This window comes from Phaethon aethereus (genome assembly GCF_964289735.1).
Source record: "Phaethon aethereus genome assembly, chromosome: 1".
Taxonomy (NCBI): Eukaryota; Metazoa; Chordata; class Aves; order Phaethontiformes; family Phaethontidae; genus Phaethon; species Phaethon aethereus.
The window spans coordinates 134,362,096-134,376,082 of NC_138575.1; the positions used below are offsets into that span (position 1 = coordinate 134,362,096).

General features: G+C 39.0%; 1 protein-coding gene across 1 annotated transcript in view; it reads left to right on the forward strand.

Moving 5' to 3' along the window:
- ADGRG2 (adhesion G protein-coupled receptor G2) overlaps positions 1–13,987 on the forward strand; it is a 53,703-nt gene that overhangs the window by 1,447 nt on the left and 38,269 nt on the right. Inside the window, exon 2 of the mRNA XM_082006144.1 lies at positions 4,925–5,590. Coding sequence (XP_081862270.1) covers positions 4,925–5,590 — 666 coding nt within the window. The remainder of the gene's footprint in view (positions 1–4,924; positions 5,591–13,987) is intronic.

The following is a 13,987-nucleotide window of genomic DNA, read 5'->3' on the forward strand; positions in this document are numbered from 1 at the left end:
AACGGCTAGTTTTAGAAACTGCTTTCTGTGTCATGGCATGCTATTTTACTCTGGAAGGTCAGAGTTTCTTGCAGTTCAGATGTACCTAGTCAGTAGACAGAATTTGAGATTCGGGTGATAAAACTGTTACTAAGATGGTGAGTTTTTAACCTTATGTACTTTGAGTAGTAAAAAGGACAGTTGCTCAGCAGATGGGCAGATGTCCTACAACAATCTTTCCAGGGAAAATTCAACTGCATGTAGAGTTCTGAGGAAGCAAGCAAAGAGGGATTTCATCTTTCACCTATATCACTTGCAAGTGTCAGTAATCCTTGAAGAAAAGCTAAACTGATGCAAGCGTTTATTTATGGTTCCACCCTGTTTGTTTTTTTGTTTGTTTTTTAGGCTGTTAGCACCATCAGTAGCATCTCTACTCAGTTCTCTCCTCATCTAAGATGCCAAAGTATGTTTGTGTTCTCCAGGAAATATGGAGAACAACTGCCTGTTGTTCTTTCTGATGTCTAGGACACTCTGGATAATGCGGTGTAGTTTATCCCCAGATATCCAAATACAACTGTGAATAAAAGGGAAGGATGAAAATAATTTTGAGGAAACAGTTCTTAGCTTCAGATTTCCAAAACATTCAGCAGAATCAAGTAACCCACATGTAGAAAGTTTAGAGTTTTAAACCTTTTGTAAAGAACAGTTATGAGCTCTAGGTGGAATGCATTAAGGTACAAGATTCTTGTGATGTCATTTTAATGGACTGTAGCAAGCCAAATATGTTACAGGTGGCAAACACTTGCATAGAAATTAATGACTATTGTTACTGGTTAAAGCCAGGTTGTGCAGACATATAAACTTGTGACTATTTTTATTGAAGAGAATACTCAACTGTATAAATGCTCAACTGTACTGATATAATAGCTATTAGTAATCTAAGGAAAATAACGCTGGTGCTTATGTACTAAAAGGATCTGCTCCTGGATGCCTAATTCTTACTACCTCTAGTTGGCTATGTCTTGTAAAGGTATAATTTACCACTACCTGAAAATGTTTGAAAAAAGAGATATTAAATTTTTGACTTACATTTACATTACCTTGTAATTCTCAGAAAGTTTATTCTAAACGTTTGGAACTATGTGCATACATTTCAGGATTTCTTTTAGGGCTTAAGAGAACACACTTAAGTGGATGCTTCTAGTTTTAGTGAGGGTAAAAACCCCAGTTCTTCCATCTATTAGAGATAAATATATTAAGAAGGAACAATTTGCATTTCTAAAAGAGGTTAAGTGCCCAAGTACAGCAAATGACATTGAAAAGTCAGCGCACAATTATTGTTGCATAGAGTTAGCACAGATAGTGATTTTTTCTTGTTTTTCTTACTCTGGAGATGTTTTGAGCATTCTTTCTACTATGCTACCTTTTTGTGCTATGGTGATAAGGGTATGTTCATGGCTAGGTTTCTGAATGTTATTTGTATTGTCTGAACCCAAAGGAACTAACTGTAAGCCCAGAGTGCCACTGTCAGAGCAGAGCCAGTTCCAGCTCCTCGGTTCTATGGTCAAGGGTGGGCCACAGCCCACAAGTACCATTACCAGAGAAAATACGTGATGATTAACAGAACTTCCAAAAGCTTCAAAGTAATGTCATCTCCTACTTATGTTGCATGCACCCACATACCAGACAGACTTAGCCAAGATGGTGTTGATAATTAATTTCTAACTAATTTAATGCTGTACTGCATGTGTTCCACATGGAACAGTGAAGTGCATTTTCTGACTATGGTTATGATTTCCTTTGTGCTTTTTCAGCATTCTCTGGGTAGATGAACCATATAAAATTTTCCAAGCCTTTCTTGTAACTTTCTTTACTATTTACTATTAGTATTGGTATCTACTGTCTTAAGTTTGACACTCCTTTTTGGCACCTTTTTTTTTAAAACTGTTTGGAGCAAAATGGGCCAGACTTTCCAGTTTCCAGAAGGGTAGACCTCTCTAAGTAAACTCTTTTGTTAGTTTAAATTAATTCATCAGGTCTTACATACTGGTCAACAGCAGTCTTTTTGAATGATACAAAGCAGACTAGGAGACTCATCATCATGATTGATCTCATTTTGCATCATTTTTATTGGCTACCTGCCTTAAGACTGTTTCCACCTGCAAGTTCATGTTCACTCTGGCTCCCTTGACAACTTCATAGTGTCAACCCCCCTAAAGAACGTCACAGGATTTTGCAGCCCTTTAATTAATTCACTCTTGGCACATAAACACTGATTAAATGCTTAACATGAAATCAAGTCTCTCACAGAATTTCTTCACTCCAAAATCAAGTCTGTGAATGGTACCTCAAGTTCTGATTAACATTTTTGCTCAGGAATAGACTTCCAGTCTTCCAGTCTGGACAGTTAACAGTGACTTCCAGGTTTTGAAACTATGTCAGGAGGCTTCCTTAACCAGTTACTTTGGTCATCTCTGCATGCTCAAAGCTGCTTACAGAAATTTTGGAGGGTCTATGAGTCATGCAAGTATACTTCTGACATATACTCTGTGAGGAACAGTAGCTGCATCAAATCAAAACCTTCAGCATAATTCCTACTTAATAGTGAAAGACTTGAGCAATTGGTTTTCTTTGGAGACTGTGTCACAAGTGTTGGTGTATAACTGTATATCCAGCTACCCGTTTCCATTATAAAATCAGTTTCCTCATGATGTGTCCAAACTGAAAGGTAGCAGATCTATTTTAATTGTCATCCTTTTACGAAAAAGGGTAGGTACATTTGAGTCTGTATCTAAAAATCTTCACTTCTGTGACACTTTGCCCTCCCGCGCAACCTTCCTCACCTCAGCTTTTAAGTCATGTTCTAAAAACTAAAAATGTGCTGTACTGTTCTTAGCTGAGTATCCCAGATTTTGCCTGTTAGGCTCTGACAAATGGCCAAACTGAATGAGGGAGTTTACGCTATAGGTGGAAGGGTGTATATGGGCAGGGTGGAAGTAGTTCTACTGCTTGCTGTTGGGTCAAGTATGTTTTTCTTCTCCATTGCCATAGAACCATGTTAAGTATTACCTCACCATTCAAAATCCACTGTCTGCTAGTTAGGATTTTCACCTAATTCAGCCTGTACCCGGAGAGTTTTTTGTTTGGTCTTATAGCCCTGTATGGCACTTTCATGACGTATGTTGATCTTCAGGAATGATTCAGGGTTGTGAAAGATGCCTACAGGTTTACGCTAATTAGCATCACAAAGGGAATCTCAAAGATATAGTATGCAAGAAGAATAGTTATCAATAACTTCCCATGAAACTGAATTGATATATTTTGTGTTTCAAAGTTTTTCTGGTAGCTTGTATCTATCAAGCTGCACTTGGAAGTTAGGAACTTCTTCCTGTTTTTCATTTGTTGCTATTGAAAAAGAAATTTGAGACCCTTGTGGTCAAGAGACAGAAAAGTTGAACATTCAATCAACAATTCAATTCTGAATCAACAATTCTTGATTCAGAATTGGCCTGATGAAAGCTGGTCCTCTGGTTGGTTGAGAAGATCACAGAAGATCTGGCTGTGATCTAGATAGCTAGCTAGGGCTATGAATGTAACCTACCTTGGAAAAAAAACCAACTGATACAAGTTGCCTGGAAATTTGTCTTTTCACAGGGGGGGCTAATGGAAAAGCTTTCTTCCTATATTGACAGATCTTCTCCTGCTGTCCAACCCTGACCAATCATGATTAATCACATACCTTTTCTGGCGGGTACATAAAAACTCTGCATAATAAATAAATGCCTCCTTAAAGGTGTCAGTAATGTGTTCTCTGGCACTGCCTGAGCATCTACCAGGCTGTTTCATTTTTCTGTAGTTCTACTTCATGTTCTATAGGAGTTTTTCTTAGTTTGGATTTATTTTGTTGCTGATGGATGCACCATAAAGAAAGCAATCACGATAATGATTGTGTGATCGGAATGTGCATTTTTCCACAAAATAAGAATCAGCTCCAAAGTGCTACATCTACAGCCACAAAAGCTTGTACTTTCCTGTAGTGGGACAGTGGAGGAAATGAGGCACCTACAAGAACCTAACAGTATGATCAAGTTCCAGTGTTTGGGGCATTCCCTGGCACTGTTTTACCAGCATTGACAGAGCCTGACACCTTGTTTACACCAGAAAATTTATTTTTAGCACCTAAAATTCTATTTACTGTCACAGTTGAACTCTGGGTTGCCACCATCTCAATGCCTCAGTAGGTTTGAGATTCACAGACCAGAGGTCTCTGCAAGTAAATGCCCTGGTAGAGAACAGGGGACAGGGGCTGGATGGGATTAAACGTAAAATAAACCAATGGCTCCAAAACACATTTTCTGAAAGTTACCTAAACTCATTCTCTTCCAGAATATGACTATTTTCTACCTTTCTTGCTGAAACACTACCAGTATGCAGCAGAGGATATAAAAATCTCAGGGCTGGAAAAAAATGGCATCAAGAAGCATGACCTTGTTCAGAGAAGCAGCATGCAAGGCTGGGACATGAGAAGGCAGTAAGGGCTATAGTCCCTTCTTCTAGCTCTGTTTCTGTATTTTATCCAGTATCTATTAAATGCAAAATACCTGTGCAGTCTTGGGAATAGGAACCAGGATCTGTGATTCTCTTTTTGCCTCCCATTTGTCATTTGAGTGCTGCCTCAGAGAGCTACGTGGTCATCCCCTGTCTTGTGCATGAGTTTTACTTCAAAGCTTTCATGAGCAGCTAGGATTTATTGACTGCCTCCAAATTTGCCGCTTCCCCACCACAAAAAAAGCAAAAGAGAAGGATACAAGGTTGTTTCTTAATGTGTTGTTTTGAAAACTCCTAGGTAAATGCCTAGGAACAGTGTTATATGGAAGAATAACATACATTTAGAAGATCCTTTTAAAAATGAAATAATTCTACAAATCACCTTTTCTTTATTTAGATCAGGAGGATTTCCTAGGACAATATAAAGCCGTCTTTAAGACTGCATGTGAAGATCCCTGGATTATGTCACCAAGAATTTCTCTGCGTCCCTTGAAAGAATTCATTGTCTGTGTGCACCTCAAGCTATATTCCTCAAATAGTCCCTGGACAGCATATGTATACAATCAAGAAACACCTCACAGCAATCTCTCTGCAGATAAGTATGATCTTGGACTTACAGGAGATCATGGTAAATTGAGGATATGGTTGTTTGGGAATCAAATAAATACAACAGTAAGGCTTCGTGAAAATACTTGGAACCAAATATGTATCCAGTGGAAGAGTGAGGATGAGGAGATGAAGGTATTCATAAATGGAATAAAAAAAGTAAACAAAAAACTAACTGGGAAAATTAATTTCCCTGGAAAAGGGCAGTTCTTACTTGGCTGTTCAAAGCTGCCAGGTACAGCTACGTCACCTAACCTGGGTATGACTGGGGAGCTGTACATGTTCAGAATGTGGGATAAAGCAAATATAAAGCAATCTCTGGACTGTGAAGATAGTGGTGTTATACGCTGGAGAAAGGAAGATTGGAACTATAATAAGACAGTAGAAGAGGATAACTCTTTGCTATGTGGTAAGTACCACTGCACCACTGTTTTTAAAATAGTATTTTTGTCAAAAGGTGTTCTGAACGTATCTAACATTTCTGTTCCAGGTTTTAGAAAGACTTTGTCTCTTAGTCATTTCTAGCTAAATGCTTCTGAGGTCATGTGAGGATCTGCAGCTTTCACCAGCTTTTATCCAAATGTAAAAAGCATAGCAGCAGTCCTTTAAAGACTTCCAACTTGTTTCAACTTTTGTGTCTGTCTACTGTCCATGTAATGGTAATGAGCACAGGATGCATCCAACCAAAACTCCTAGAAGTATTAGGGCTTTCTATCAACATCATCTTAAAATAATTAATTTACACACCTTCTATTCAGGGAATAAATACGGAGGAAAGCATTGCTGGTCCTCATTCTACACATTCGCTGGGCCAGAACTTCAACAAGTGCAACTTTTAACCGCTTCACTGGCACATTACACCATCTTTAGCTGGTATGATATACATCTGCAAAGATTACTGGAGGCTCTGATTTCTTTTTGTTTCTGTATCGGTAATGTCTTTCTTTATTAAAATGGCCAAATGGTTTCTCACACATTTCTCAAAATTCCTCTCTGTCCTGAAAAAGAATCATAAAAAGCTTTAAACCAAACCAAGATCTTATTTTTAGAGAAATTGAATTTTAATATAGTTGAAATGGAGTTAAAGCAAAAGAATAATCTTCTTTGTATCTTTTGCTATCGTGTCTGTTGACAAGAAAGTCAAACTTGAATCAAGCTTGGATGGGATCCAATTTATCAACCATAGTAAATGGTTTTACCCCCTAAGACCTTCAGAGATTTTAAGGTGACTAGCTCAATTTGTTCCTAAAATTCTTATATAGCATAGGTGCTTCAGTTAAACTGTGGCACCAATCTTAGTCTTCATCACTTTTATCCTTAAAAACTATACCTATTTTGTGCAGACTATATTAGCTATGTAATGTTGTAATCACTGCCTGACTGGGTAGATCTTAGTAAGGGCATTAAAATAAGGTGACCAGATTTCTTTTTCTGGGAAAGAAACAAGTTTGTTTGACAAACTAGGACACAAGGAGAATGCTTCTAACACTGGGTCATATTGAAATAAATGCCTCGGCAGGCCTGATGCTGTAGTTGAGAGCACATCTTCTCTGTTGGGTTGTGTGATTTGGGAGAGGAGCTGAAGAAAGGATGTCTTTCTTTTGCTCATGTATGACTGTGTTTGAAGGAACACAGTCCTAGGGCTGAAAGGGGGAACATTCTGATTACCAGACAAAAGTTTGGTACAAAGAAAGTCTAAGAGAGATCTGTCTGGATAGTGGGATAAATCCTGGTCAGAGTGGAGCATCTGACTATCTTTCACTGAGGCACAGAAAGGATAACCTTCTTGTTTTCAGCTCCAGCATATATCCTTTCAATACTTGACATACATCCTTGAGCATGACAGGGCATCTTGGTTAGGCAGTGCCTAATTCCCGTTCCAACTGATTAATGATTTTAGAATTAGTGATTTAGGGGCTTGTGGAATCCTTTGTCTAACTGCAAGAGCTTTCTAGTGAGTGTGTAAGATGCATGGTTTCCAAAGCTCTGTTACTTAGCCAAACTGAACTTTAATTATGCTGGCAGAGGTTTGTTTCATTATGGAGGCCATCTCTATTGCCAAATATAAGTTATCTCCTCTAGATAACTTGGAAGAATAACATCTTTTCGAAGAAAAGTTTACTGGATTTTTTTTAACAGTTTATTTGCCTATTTGCAGGAATAGATTAATTTTAGCTGATTGTCCTCCCTCTCCAAGTCAGCCTGTCAGAGGCATACATTTAGCAAATACCAATCCAACAATTAAACAAAAAAAAAGCATTAACAGTAGGAGCATATAATAGTCAGTGTCTGGCAATTTTAATTGATGGTGCTACTACTCTTATAATCTGATTTCTGTCTATGAGTTTCTCTGTATACCTGTGTAAAAATTACCTGATTTGGGGGCCTTCTCTGTTTTTGTTAAAACAGGACTTTGAGTAGTAAGTCTTCAGAAATTTCTATTTTTGCATCCACAAAGAACATAATTGGCAAAGAGCTAAAGCTTGGGAAAGGGCTATGCCTCCTGTGTAGGCACAAAAGGTGAAAAGGAAATGGTTCATTACAATCATAATTGTGCCAGAGGACAAGTTTCAGGGTTTTTTTTATGACTTGGTTGGCATTTTGTGCCTACATAAACAACAATTTGTAAAATGTTCAGTCAAAGGTTACTATGGTTTCTGTGATTTCTCCTTTCCTTAACCACTCAAAATCTTTGTACAGTGTAAGCCATTATCTAATTGGTGTCTTATAGGCAGTGATGCACTCCGTTAGTAAGTCTAGGTTTACTTAACATCACATTATTAGCTTACATCCTTTTCCTGCCTTTCTTTTTGTTGACTCTTTAGATTCTTTTTCATTTGGTTTTATTATTTATTTTTCTAATAATTATTCCCATTACCAAAAGTGTATTTAGTTTTTTCTTAACCATGTGAGGTCTGATAAGGACCAGAACCACAGTTCTGGTTAAGATTTACACACACACTTAGTGCTTAAAGGTGTGCTCAACTTTAACCGAGTAGTTCGCTCCCTAGAAGTGGGCTGGATTACCTTTGCAGTAGCTACGTATCTTATCCATCTGAAGATGTGTGAGAAAGGACTGCTTCTCAGTTTCTGACAAGGGCTGATCACATTTCTTGGACTAATGGCACTTAGCAACAGAAAACTTTTACATCTGAGTTAAAGATGCAACTCTTGCTTCTTCCAGTCACGCAGTTTTCTGGTTCTCCTTTGCTTGGTGTAGCCATTTCACGCTGAGCAGGTGTAAATACTGCAGGCAGGGCCAAAGAGGGGAAAGGAGGTCCCCCACTTTGTGTGTCAGTAACCTTCCACTTACAATCCCCAGGTTCCTTTGATAATTCCCCTTTTGCTGGGAATGAGAAGTAGCATAACAGCTGTGACATGGAGAAAGAATGCCACAGATTGAATGTGTCTCACTTTAAAGATCATCTGGTATTTAAAAGTACATAAGTGAAGAAAAATGGGCTCACTGTCACAAATGCCAACTTTGGAAAATTTCCTTATCTTCCTTCATGAATGATTCCTATTTAGCTACATACTTTAATGTGGACAATGTGAGTGATATCACTATTGTCTCTGCATAATCCAAGAAAAAAGTGCACTAAGTAATATAAAGCTCTGGGTGATTTAAGAAAATACAAAAACACAAGAAAACAGGTGAGTTTAAAATGTTAAATGCTCAAGAAGAAATTTTAGTTATCTGTGAGCACCAGCTCTTCAGTTGTCATTTTTACATGGGATATTTGCCTTTAATAATAACTTGACAACTTGAAGAAATGTACTGTTTAAACATTAATCATTTCAGTTACACATTAAACTGTAGCATTCTTAATCCAAATATAAATATTCAAACTGTTACACTGTGCATTTATGCAAGGAGCACAGAGAGGATGGGATATCTTTTGCGAATACCAATTAATAAATAAAATAAATTATTTATGGCATAACTGCAAATAGTGCCACTGACAGTAAAGCACTGTCATCTCATTTGTGGTATTGGTGCTGTAACTTTTAGCAGAAGTCCAGTGCCTGTTGCTTTTCGTTGCATTTGTTTGCATAAATATGCATAAATACAATTAAGTGTTTATATTGTGGCATTTTATGTTTTTCTAAACTGTCCTGTCCAAGCTTCAAGATTAAGGTGTTGCCACCTTTTTTGCATTTATCCTTTTCACTCCCAATATTGCTGAGCCTGCTACCGGTGTTGCTGGAGGAGGTTTCCAGGCTTGTGGGAGCAAAGCAGTTTAATGCTGGTGGGAGGAATGGGAAATGACCAGCGCCCTGTGTGACTATGTTGCCTTTGCATGCTCAAGGAAGAAGACTTCAGCTTGGGCTGTTTCTAGTTTGCAGGTGTGGACAATAGGAGGTATGATTTAGGCTCATGTAATCCCTTTTAAAGATTTCCCAAGCTGTGTGTGCTTCTGATGACCGGATCAGCTTTCCTGGAAGGGAGGGTGGAGTCCCAAAGCTTTACCAGCTCAGGTAGAAGGTGGAAATGTAGCTGCCACTCGTTCAGTCTGCATGCCAGTCTGTTGGGTACCAAACTTTGGGCCATACTGTTGCATTTACTGAGCAGATCATGAAAGCTAGAGATGAAAAAATAAATTATTTGCCCAAAATACCATTTTCTTTTTAAAACTGTAAGGACAGAATACTACAGAAACGTTTAGAAGCTCTTAAAGGAAGTAAATGTGACAGGGAAAAAAATACCTAACTCTGGAGTGGCTATTTGGTGAGTCATGTGCCACTCTACTTTGTACCTATTAACAGAATGCATGTTTGACCTTCCCTTTCTTTGCTCTTATTGCCTCCTTCTTATGTGATATCAAAGGACGTAGCTTTTTGGAAATCAGCCTGCCAGAGAAGAGGTGATTTGATTCACCTCAGTCTCTAATGTAAAGCTTTGTACACACAGAACTTTATACAAACAGATAAAAACTATGTTTATTACCTAATTTCCTAAAAACCTGTGTAACCTCAAAGCTGAGTTAAAAATATTGCACCTAAATTTTCTGTTAAGGATACTAAAATGAACTGGCCAAAGTGACAGAGCCTGATGTGAACAAGCACTTTCACCATTTTCTTACATTCGCTTCTGTCCAATCGCCAGTGATAATTCATCCTTTCTTCCATGGTGCCACTGCTAAGAGTCAGAGAAGACATGTCATGAGAGGCACTAAAACATAAAATCAAGATTGCACATAGTTTTATTCTATAAATCTATACAATATGCCTCAAAATCTGACTTACATAAAAAGTCAATATGGGCTAATGTCTACAGTGAAAAAGTTGTGGAGGATTTTTATGTGTTACTGTTATTAATGCCTTGTGTGACAGTATGGTTCATTCTGGCAGAATGTTTATCCAGCTGAAAGGTTTATCAGATGTTAACAGGTTCCACTCTCTTAATAGAAAATATGGATTTAACTTGAATAAGAGAATTGAATGTAGTATTTTAGGTGCCTGTTTCTGTAAATAGACGGATTTTAGAATATTACCATTTTGAAATTTTGCTGTTTGGGCTACTCAGTTTTGCTCATGAGCAAGTCCTGCGAAATATATTAATGCCAGGCATTTTCATATGGCTGTATCCTAGTAATATTGAATACAAATGGATGGTAGTTGCTGCACAGTACTGGCAACTGATGTAATACATACTGGTAACTGTTGCCTGGGAGAATGTTTAGAAGAAGATTTGTATAGACTTAAAAATGCAGTGTGGAATTGATTTTTTGATGTTAAATGTTTTAAATTAATTTTTTTTAAGCCAGAAAGTGATACTATGTATCTGTTTGGAATGAAAATTTCCACTTTGGCATTTCTGATGGGAATTTTTAATGCGATTCCCCTGCCTGAATCATTGAATTTTTGGTAAAAAAACTTTCAGCACTAGGTTTGCTATCACATCTTATTTAGAAAATCTAATTTTTATTCATTTCCTGGTATTTTTGTGTGTATTTGTAAGTCAAAACTGATCTTATCAGCAATACACAGTCATGATTATCTAATGTCATTCTTTGGTGTTAGCCAAGTACTGCAGCATGGGGAGACCATATTACATAGCCACCAAGGTGTCCCTTGGATTCTTCCATTCGGATTCTGCTGTTGATCTATTTGTGAGAGGTGATACGGTCAAGAGTACCTTTAGTTTGGAAGAATAGTCCTGGGTGATAATACAGACTGTTCTCATTTTTTGGCACATTTTTCAATTAATACAATTAAAATTTTAGGCACTTCATTTCATAAACCTATCATGTAAGCCCCAGAACATGTAAGTCCATAAATATATGTTTTTCTGCCAGTAACATTGTCTGTGCTTCTACAGATTGCCAGGGCTGTTGCTGCTCCTTAAGTGTTCAGTGCCTATTTCATGCCTGGACCTGACTGGAAAGCAACTGCTCCTTGCATTCTCTCACCGTGTTTCCTGAGAGCCAGAGCCAGCAGACACAACCCTCCTCGCTGTACCATCCCTTGCCCCTCCACACCACACAAGACTGGGCAGGGTGGGTGTCCATGTGGGGGCTCTAGTTCACTACAGTTCAGACTCTTCTTTTCCTTCTCCTAAGCAAGCACTCTAGTTGCTGTCTCAGGTTTGCTCAAAGGATGCTTTCTGCAAAAGTTTAAAGGCAATCATGAAGTGTTAGGTAGAATGGTCAGCAGCACCACTGTTCCTCTGAGATAGGGGAGCAAGAAGCAGCTGCCAGTAACTTAGTTCTTGCGTGATGTTGTTATCTGCAGCCAGGTTCTTGCTGCTTCTTACTCCTCTACCCTGGAAAAACTGACCTGCTTCTGGCTGAGGGGGTTGCCTGAAGACAGGTGAATCAGAAAGGGTTTTTACATCTTTTAAATTTTAATTTTATTTTAAATTTAAAATCTTTAAATTTTAAGAAAGAGTGTACTTATTGTAAGTTAGATTGGAGGTAGGGAGAAGAAAAGGATAGTTTTTGTTCTTCCAGCTGGAGACAGAACATTGTACACTATTCATGCTTTAAGGTCTTCTTCTGTATTCTGTGACTAAGTTACTGAACAAAAGGCATGCTATCAGTGACAATGCCTTTAATGCCAGGAGCAGAACACAAATCTTGTCCTTCCTATCTTGACCACTGTGTTACAAAGCCTCCCTCTCCCTTTCCTTCCCTTTGACTGAATTGATTTTTGAATTCTGCTTTGCTTGGTGGAACAGCTTCAGCAGGGCATGTGGAGACCATCCCATCCTAAAAGAGCCAGTAGACTGTTAAGATCCCTCATGCAAAGGAATGCTGTAAGCACAAGGCTGTTTTGTAGACAGGGCCAGGCACTGTTCTCTTTCAGAGCTACATCAGTTTGTGGACCTAGCCTTAAGTACTGTTATTAATGGATTTAGTCGCCCACCAGATTGGAGCTGCTAAAGTTACACTGGTTCCCATTGTCATACAAAGTCATTTTGGGAAATGAAGGTTGTCACAATGCAAATACTTGTTCCCAGGTAAGCTTTTTGCAGCTGTGGTATGGAGTGATGGCAAGAGTTGCCAAACGGGTTTCATACCAGTGGAACAGTTTCCTCTGCCTACACAGGTGGGATTTTCAGGTCTTGGCTTAGTGAGCTATTTGTGTCAGAATAGTCCAAAATGGTATGAAGACAGTAAGGGACTTGCTGCTTTTGTTTCTAATGATGCATGTTAGTAACAGAAACTGATGCTTATCGCATTTAATGCAGTTGCCTTTTTGTTCAGAAAAGAACAGTTCTTATGGGGACCTATTCTGTCTCCCTTGCAGCAAAAGCAAAGAATAATGCTGAATAATGTTATTTGCTTATTTATTTGCTGTGTGGATTTTCAGGAATGTTGTCTATTAGAGAAAATGTAGAAATGTATTACTACAATATATAATGTGTCGTGGTTTAGCCCCAGCCGGCAACTAAGCACCACGCAGCCGCTCGCTCACTCTCCCTCCCACAGTGGGACGGGGGAGAGAATTAGGAAAAACCTCGTGGGTTGAGATAAACACGGTTTAATAGGACAGAAAGAAAGAAGGGAACAATAATGATAATACCAACAAAGGAATGTACAAGAACAAGTGAGGCCCAATACAGAAATTGCTCACCACCCCGTGATCGACAGCCCGTCCCCGAGCAGCGATTTCCGCCCCCCGGCCAACTCCAGTTTATGTACTGGGCATGACATTGGATGGTAGGGAATATCTCTTTAGCCTGTCTGGGTCAGCTGTCCCGGCTGTGTCCCCTCCCAGCTCCCCGTGCACCCCCAGCCTGCTTGCTGGCAGGCCAGCACAAGAAGCTGGACTGTCCTTGACGGCTCAGCAACAACCCAAAACATCAGCACATTATCAACAGTTCCTCCTCCCAAATCCAAAACACAGTCTCACACTGGCTTCTGTGAAGAAAACCAGCTCTATCCTGGCTGAAACCAGGACAGTATCCACCCCTTATTCCATACCATTTACGTCATGCCCAGGTCCTATACTTTTCAATACATTCCAATTATTCATTATTACTCTTCCTGTCTTTTAATATATACACACAGATATCACTTTCTTAGTCCATGGGCCATCACTTAAAATGTCTATGGAGTTCAGTCAGTCCATGACTCTGGGCTTCATCCATCATAGCAGTCTCTCAGGGCAGGGGAGATGGTATGTGGTGTTGGATTGTCATCTGGCACAGTCCATGTCCATGATCTGCAGGTCGAAGATGTCGATCTCGAGGGATTTGTTGGGCGCAAGCTGCTGAAGCCCGTTCTGGTTTCATCACTGCTGCACGTTGCTTGGTTTCAGTGAAGCTCATTCTTCATCAGTCTGGGTGATTCTTACTATAATACCATTGATATGGTAGATAGCAGCCATAGTAGTAATGTCATACTGA